Below are 8366 nucleotides of genomic sequence, written 5' to 3'. Positions count from 1 at the left end.
ACAGTCCCGTTGTGTTCTGCTGAGGGTAAGTTGTGGGGAAAATACAGCTGTGACATCGTGTCATTTTCTTTGAAAATTTGGCCATTTATGATTTAAATATTTGTTGTACATTATTCTCTGTTATATACTTTATGTTACCAAGCTGTCTTGTGTTAATTTTTTTTATCGTTAATATAAGTTTTATGGATGTTTTTAGGTTCGCGTTTTTGGCGCGATTTATCCATGCGTTAGGTTAGCATCAGGTTGCTGGTTTGCACTTCCTGGCGGTGTTTAACATTCTATGTGTATATGTTTAGGAGCAGAGGTGTAGGGAGAGACAGAAGGCTAATAACCTCTGTTAATGTCTTCTGCAGAAAATTAAACACAGAAAAGCAGCGTCTTGAGTCCTCTTCCTACATGCCCAAATACACACCCGTTACATGAGCACTGAAAGTGAAACTAAGCAGCGAATGGAAAAAAACTGAGCCGGCTCTCGCTTGTGCGCATGACTCATCACGACTTCAGACCAAACTCACAGCTTCCTCTGAGCGAGTCCAGCTGCAGGAGAGAGAAGTGGAAACTTCAAGCTGCTCACACTCCACACACTGAAGGTGAGTTTGACCAAAAACACCACAAACAGTCAGTTTGATGAAGTCAGTAGAGCTGGGAGGGGAGCCATGGCTGACTGTATTCTGTCTGCTGTTTTCAGCTTCACTCACAGACTAAATGGCTTCCAGATCAGAGGAAGATTTCTGCTGTTCGGTCTGTCATGACATCTACAGAGATCCTGTTGTTCTGTCATGTAGCCACAGCTTCTGTAGAGACTGTCTGAGGAGCTGGTGGAAGGACAAACCAGCACAAGAGTGTCCAGTTTGTAGGGAAATATCTGTAACAGAACCAATCTGTAACCTGGGGTTGAAGAATCTGTGTGAGTCCTTCGTACAGGACAGAGATCACAGAGCTTCAGAGGCTCTCTGCAGTCTGCACTCTGAGAAACTCAAACTCTTCTGTCTGGACCATCAGCAGCCGGTTTGTATCATCTGCAGAGATTCAGAAAAACACTCCGACCACAGATTCAGACCCATCGATGAAGCTGCACAGCAACACAAGAAGGAACTTCAGAAATCTCTGGAACCCTTAAAGGAGAAACTGGAGCTCCAGAAGGAAGTTACAGAGAAGTTTGATCAAACAGCAGAACACATTAAGGTCCAGGCCCGACACACAGAGAGGCAGATTAAGGAGCAGTTTAAGAAGCTTCAGCAGTTTTTAGCAGAGGAAGAGGAGGCCAGGCTGGCTGCACTGAGGGAGGAAGAGCAGCAGAAGAGTGGGATGATGAAGGAGAAGATGGAGGCTCTGAGCAGAGAGATGGCAGCTCTTTCAGACACAGTCAGAGCCACAGAGGAGGAGCTGAGAGCTGAAGGCGTCTCATTCCTGAACCACTACAAGGCTGCAGTGGAAAGAGTCCAGCGCTGCCCCCTGCTGGATGATCCACAGCTGCCTGCAGGAGCTCTGATAGACCAGGCCAAACACCTGGGCAACCTGGCCTTCAACATCTGGAACAAGATGAAGGACATGGTCCAATACACTCCTCTCATTATGGACCCAAACACTGCTGGTTCACTGCTCATCCTGTCTGAGGATCTGACCGCTGTGAGTGCAGGAGAGGAACAGAACCTTCCTGATAATCCAGAGAGGCTTGATTATCCCTGGGGTGTTCTGAGTTCTGAGGGCTTTAACTCAGGGACTCACAGCTGGGATGTCGAGATTGGAGACAGTACATGGTGGAGACTTGGTGTGTTAGCAGAGTCTGCTGATAGGAAGGGAAGCATAGAGTCTGGATTGTTGATGATTGAGCTCGATGAAGGTGAATACTCAGCATGGTCACCACCAGCTGAACTCCCTCTTCTGTCAGTACCAAAGAAGCTCCGGAGGATCAGAGTGAATCTGGACTGGAACAAAGGAAAGCTGATGTTCTCTGATCTTGATACAAACACACACATACACACCTTCACACACACTTTCACTGAGAAGATGTTTCCATATATCAACACTGATAATAAAGCTAAGATGTTACCTCTGAAGGTCTCAGTGACGGTGGAACAGATCTGATGTGTTCAGGATGAAGAACACAGTTCACATGAGACTTTATTGATCTGTGTGAAACTCAGTGTTTTCATCTTCAAACAGGAACATTTTAGATGTATTGATCTGATCTGTCAGCAGAGCTGCTGTTTGGCTTTAAACTCTGATCAGTTCAGTTTGATCAGCTTCATATCTGCTTAATAATCTGTACTGATGAAACGTCACATGAAGTCGATGACCTGAAGTTTAGTTTTGCTGTGGCAGCGGCTTCACCTTTAATTTCAGTTGCTGACATTTTCAAACGTGTTCGTTAATATGTTTAATATCCATGTTCTCAGCAGCGATCAATAATCTGTATTTTCACTGTGTTCCAGGTACATTTACATGTTTTTCTGCCTTTATAATGAGGGATGCTCTGATCGCTCAGCTGGTCATCATCAGATCAGACTGATCAGAGAAATATGATCATTTTAAATCAATTCAACTCTGATCACAGACATCTGAATATAAAATGTATCTATAGATATAATATGGATCATATATGTGGAACAAACTCCCAGATAACTGCAGCTCTGCATCAACTCTTCTTCTTTTAAATCAAACACGAAGACTTTCCTGTTCGCTGCATTTAATGAGCAGGAATCATTTGGCCTGGAGGACTCTGATGGATAACTCGTAACCAAAGAACCTTTTTGTGATTTGTAATGGAAAATGAATTCTTCTATGCATTGTATTGAGTGTTACTGTGTATAACCTGCAGATGACCTTGTTGCCAGATCCCAACACATCCCGTTTTTCTCTTTCCTCCCGAGAACACGGTGTGCTGGTTGTATGATAAAGCTGCTCTTTAAGCAGGATAGAAGGGAAGCTGGGACTTGCAGCTGTGTCTGTGTAACCTCGACTGTAGCTGGGGAGGAAAGGTAGATAAGAACGCTCAACTACACCCGAGGAGCGATGACGCAACAATGTGCATTATAACCGACTTGTTTTTGTCTCGGTGGTCAGAGCAGCTCTGTACTTCCTGCTGTGTTGTTCTCTCTTGCAAGATATTATTAAAAGCCTCTTATCTCCTCAGAAAATAACCGACTCTGAGCCTTACTAACATTTCCACCACAGATTCTCAAATGCTTTTGTTTGAGTTCAGCCTCCACATTCATTTCTTTGCACATCTCCTTTGCAGTTGTCTGTGCATCAGAAAATCCAGTGGTTCTGCAGCAGGTGAGGGAATGGCTGGTTTTCTTTAGCAGGTTGGCAGCGACCTCTAGCTGCACGGAGGGTGATTGCATCAGTTTACTCACACGCTGGATCTTGCTCAGAATGTCATACATGGCTGTACAAATGCGAATGGATCCAATCTCCTCAGCCAAAGACTGAGCTGCAACTCTCACCAAAGGGTCTACAGTTGACTCCCTCACCTCCAGGAGAGCCTCTCTGATTTGCCTCACTGCCTCAATGCTTTTTATGTCAGTGTCGAGGGTCCAATTCAGGTCATTTGAGACTTTAGATCCCAGAAACTTGAATTTCAAGCAATTATTTATTGATTATTTTTATCATCTTGTCGTATTAACAGTGGTCCATAAAAAGGAAGAAGAGTGTGAGCAGCCTGTGACAGCACAGTCCCTCCAAAAGTTAAAACACACACTGAGCTAACACACGACCTGGGCTGACTAAAAAGAATTTCGGTCATGCTGACCCCTCCCACAGAATAACGGGCAAATTGGCTGAAACTAGTTTCTATGGGGGCTGTTATCACACAGTGAAACTAAACCAGCAGCAAGCCTACTTAGCAGTCAAAGTATAGCAAAAAGCAGCCTGGTACACAAGAAAAATGTTAAAAAGTAAAAGTCAGGTTTATTGTCAATTTCTTCATATAAACAAGACTTACAGAGAGACCAAAATTGCGTTCCTAAATATCCCACGGTGATGACAGGACAAGAAATTTATCAACAGGTAACACATGACAGTAAAAATTAAATTGGACAGGCTTATTCTCGTCATACTAAAATAAAATACATAAAAATACATAAAAATATTACATACTTAATCTGGATGAATCAAGGAGTTCACAGTCCCTCTAAAAGTTAAAACACACACCGAGCTAACACACTACCTGGGCTGACTAAAAAGAATTTCGGTCATGCAAACACCTCCCATAGATTAACAGGCAAATTGGCTGAAACTAGTTTCAATGGGGGCTGTTATCACAGAGTGAAACTGTGCAGTCCCTGCAGAAAGTGCAGCAAACAGCGTAACAGGCGTGGCTGTCGGCAGGCGGCAGCAGGCAGTGATACGAAGGGAGATTGTGAGGTCTGACTTTTTCCTGGAGAACCATTTTGTGATGCAAATGTATTACTCTGTTGAACGCATATTGTTCTGAGAAGCAAAACGCTTTATTTTTTAAACCCCAGCCAACTAGCCGGACTACCTTCATCAACACCAAAACGAGGCTGGAACTCTGCTCACAGGACGCAGCAGGGGGTAAGAAGATGTTCAGAAATGATGCTGCTGATATGGGATGTTACACAGCTTCATGTCAGAAGAGGCGAACTATCCCTTTAACTTTATTCCATGAGACCAGCTTGTTACTTGGAAGCTGATTCAAAGCAAACATCTGGTTGACATCTGCCCTGACGGCTCACATTCCAACCAACACATATTTTAATCTGATGATCCACAGAGTCAAAAGCTTCAGATAATCAGAGCTGCAGAGTCAAACTTCTTTGTTCAAAGGTTTAAATTAATCAGCCACTACTTGTGCTGCGGGTTTAAAAACCTGAAGCAGCTGAATGAAACCAAACTAAAACAACCACTGATCAGAATCAGTTAACGGACAACATCTGCAGCTGTAGGACCACATCTGCAGCTGTTGAGCACATCTGCAGCTGTAGGACCACATCTGCAGCTGTAGGACCACATCTGAGCGCTTATTAAAGCCTCCTGACTCTCTCTGTGAGCTCTTCCAGCCTCCATGTTAGACGCCCGATGTGATCGTCCATGATTAATATCACCATCATGCAGACCATGAACACGGTGGCCTCCCCGCTCTCCATGTGAGCTTCTTGGTGGTGTTTTTCTTCTCTCCTTACTTTTACCGGGTTTTGTTTTGTTCAGTTTTGTTGTTGAATGTGGCGCTAAAGTAACACGTCGCTGTCGCAGACGGCTGCGCCGCATCCGTCCCTATCAGGTCCGACTCATGTGGGAATGCAAACTGAAACAGTTCCTCTGGAGAAGGACGGCTATAAGAACGGAATTAAAGGAGGACTGTTCTTAGAACTGCTTTGCCCGAATGTGGCTATTGTCTCTCCAACGTGTCCTGGGTCTTCCCCGGGGCCTCCTCCCAGTGGGACGGGCCCAGAACACCTCACCAGGGAGGCGTCCAGGAGGCATCCTAACCAGATGCGCCAGGAGGCGTCCTAACCAGATGCCCCAGGAGGCATCCTAACCAGATGCCCCAGGAGGCATCCTAACCAGATGCCCCCAGGAGGCATCCTAACCAGATGCCCGAGCCATCTCATCTGACTCCTCTGGATGCGGAAGAGCAGCGGTTCTACTCCGAGCCCCTCCCGGATGACCGAGCTTCTCACCCTATCTCTAAAGCCGGATTTACAGCCGACCCGTGACGTCAAAATGGCGTTTCAGGCCTGGCGCTTCCCTTGAAAAGACGGCGCAGGGTGTTGTCGTGCACCGGTCGATTTTTGTAACTTGGCGACGCCAACAACGACAGACCGGATGGACCAATGTGAGACCAGGCTCAGTCAGGAGGTGCGTTTGTACAGGCAGCTGTACGAAAATGCAGGGAAACAGCACAGGGAGCACGTAAACTCCCAAAACTGGTGCACAGAGATTGGCAGAACTTTGGGGAAAGAGGGAGAGTTCTGTAAGAATGTGTGGAAGAAGCTACGGGACAGATACGTGAAGGCAAAGAAGAGGGCAGAGACTCGGAGTGGTGATGGCGGGGGCTTGTGATAATACACATAGACTGAATACACCACCATCAAATTAATTAATCACAAATTTGTACCAAGTACAATACACAAAATTATGGATTATCACACAACAAATAGTAATAAAATGCGATGTAATGCAGCTCTTCCAGTCCCGTCCCATCTCCTGTACTCTGGTGTCGTCTGCTTCTGGCCGAACATCCGTCCGGCTGGGTCTGGAACTGCTAAGCTAACTCTGGGAGGAGAGGTCGCCAGTATGTCACTCCCAATCAAAGAGATCTTCAGCATCTCTTCTCCCTATCAGACTAAACTTGGTTCCACGCTCAAGGAAAGAATCTTGTGACCCGTCCGTTGATAACCTCCATTCGTTGACCCGCTCTCCATGCGTTGGTCCTCAGACCTGGTCTCGCATGGTTATCTGCCTCCAGATTCCCTCCACTGTTTGTTCGAACATCACTTGCAGCAAACACCTTCTCAGAATGGGTATAATGCAACACACCAATAGGGAAATTGTCACGCCCATGGACTCATTTTCAGTTTTTCATGTTTCAGGTTATGCTTTTGTTCAGTCCATGTTTAGTTTTTGCCTTAGTTTCCAGTCACTCTGTTCATTTAGTTCACTCACGTCACCTGTGTTTTTTCCTCAGCTGCACTCACTCCCCAATCACTCCCTGCCCTCTATTTAGTTTCCTGCATCCCCTGTCAGTTTGTCAGATCCTTGCCCCTGTCAGTGCCTTTGTTAATGTTCATGACCTGTCTGTCCCAACCTGCCCGGCTAAAGTTAAGTATTTATTCCATGCCATGTCATGTGATTTTGTTTTGGTTTTGTCACAGTTTAGCTTTTGAATCCGGCTTTGCCGCGCTTTTCGTTTGATACTTTGTTTTGTTGTTAATAAATCCAGCCTTTTTTGAAAGTCCGCATCCGTGTCCACCCTTCCATCCACCTCAACCTGACAGAAGGATCTGACCAAAATGGACGCGGCGGACTCCGACCGGTTCTGGGACCTCTATAGCGACCTGTGGCGAAGCATCGACCAGGACTCCGCGTTTGCCAGACTGCGAGCGGCTGCGGAGCTCCTGGTCTTTCTGTCAGCAAAGCGGGGGCTCCGGGAGTGGAACCACCTCTTGGAGGGCGTATGGGACCACGCCTGGACCGTGCAGCGCGATGCCTCGCTGGACGTTTTTGGCTTAGAGCCGCACGAGGTAACTGAGCTGTACGGCGTCTCTCCCTCCTCTTCCTCAGACTCCCAGGACCCGCAGCTCCCGGACCCAGCAGCCACAGCCACAGTGTCCAGCAACCCAGCCGTCCCAGAGCCGGTCCCAGCCGTCCCAGAGCCGGTCCCAGCCGTCCCAGAGCCGGTCCCAGCCGTCCCAGAACCGGCCCCAGCCGTTCCCGAGCTGGCCCCGGCCCCAGCCGTTCCCGAGCTGGCCCCGGCCCCAGCCGTTCCCGAGCTGGCCCCGGCCCCTCCAGGGCTGTCCTCAGCCGTTCCAGAGCTGCCCCCAGCCCCTCCAGGGCTGTCCTCAGCCGTTCCAGAGCTGCCCCCAGCCGTTCCAGGGCTGTCCCCAGCCGTTCCAGAGCTGCCCCCAGCCGTTCCAGGGCTGTCCCCAGCCGTTCCCGAGCTGGCCCCGGCCCCAGCCGTTCCCGAGCTGGCCCCGGCCCCTCCAGGGCTGTCCTCAGCCGTTCCAGAGCTGCCCCCAGCCGTTCCAGGGCTGTCCCCAGCCGTTCCAGGGCTGTCCCCAGCCGTTCCAGAGCTGGCCCCGGCCCCAGCCGTTCCCGAGCTGGCCCCGGCCCCTCCAGGGCTGTCCTCAGCCGTTCCAGGGCTGTCCCCAGCCGTTCCAGGGCTGCCCCCAGCCGTTCCAGGGCTGTCCCCAGCCGTTCCAGGGCTGCCCCCAGCCATTCCAGGGCTGCCCCCAGCCGTTCCAGGGCTGTCCCCAGCCGTTCCAGAGCTGGTCCCAGCTATAGAGGCCTCCGGGCCTGACTCGGAACCCGACCGAGAGGCCTCCGGTCCTGACTCCGAACCCGACCGAGAGGCCTCCGGGCCTGACTCCGAACCCGACCGAGAGGCCTCCGGTCCTGACTCCGAACCCGACCGAGAGGCCTCCGGTCCTGACTCCGAACCCGACCGAGAGGCCTCCGGGCCTGACCCCGAACCCGACCGAGAGGCCTCCGGGCCTGACCCCGAACCCGACCGAGAGGCCTCCGGCCCTGACCACGAGCCTGACGGACTTCAGACTGTGGGGATGTCTGGGATCCATCCCTTGAAGGGGGGGCTCCCACCCCGCCGGATGGCTGGTCAACCGTGGGACGGTCCCCGGCGTCTCCTGCCGCCACGCAGATGGAAGTCTGGGTGCCAACCAGAC

General features: G+C 49.7%; 1 protein-coding gene across 2 annotated transcripts; it reads left to right on the top strand.

Moving 5' to 3' along the window:
- Window positions 1-3141, top strand: LOC142377641 (nuclear factor 7, brain-like). 2 transcript variants are annotated; one of them, XM_075461949.1, is made up of 3 exons: window positions 1-25; window positions 297-590; window positions 689-3141. In XM_075461949.1, the coding sequence occupies exon 3, from the start codon at window positions 706-708 to the stop codon at window positions 2086-2088; it is 1383 nt and encodes a 460-aa protein (XP_075318064.1). In that variant the 5' UTR covers window positions 1-25; window positions 297-590; window positions 689-705; the 3' UTR covers window positions 2089-3141. The 2 variants fall into 2 exon arrangements, with proteins under 2 accessions (XP_075318064.1, XP_075318065.1); XM_075461950.1 differs by lacking the exon at window positions 1-25 and having other exon boundaries at window positions 161-590.
- Window positions 3142-8366: the final 5225 nt, after the last annotated feature.

Source organism: Odontesthes bonariensis, chromosome 3 (genome assembly GCF_027942865.1).
Source record: "Odontesthes bonariensis isolate fOdoBon6 chromosome 3, fOdoBon6.hap1, whole genome shotgun sequence".
Classification (NCBI taxonomy): domain Eukaryota; kingdom Metazoa; phylum Chordata; class Actinopteri; order Atheriniformes; family Atherinopsidae; genus Odontesthes; species Odontesthes bonariensis.
The sequence above is the reverse complement of the archived record's forward strand: the minus strand, read 5'-3'. Positions and strand labels throughout refer to the sequence as shown.

Bases quoted from the DNA above. Each gene is read 5' to 3' on its own strand.
- LOC142377641 (XM_075461949.1), top strand. From the start codon at position 706: ATGGCTTCCAGATCAGAGGAAGATTTCTGCTGTTCGGTCTGTCATGAC.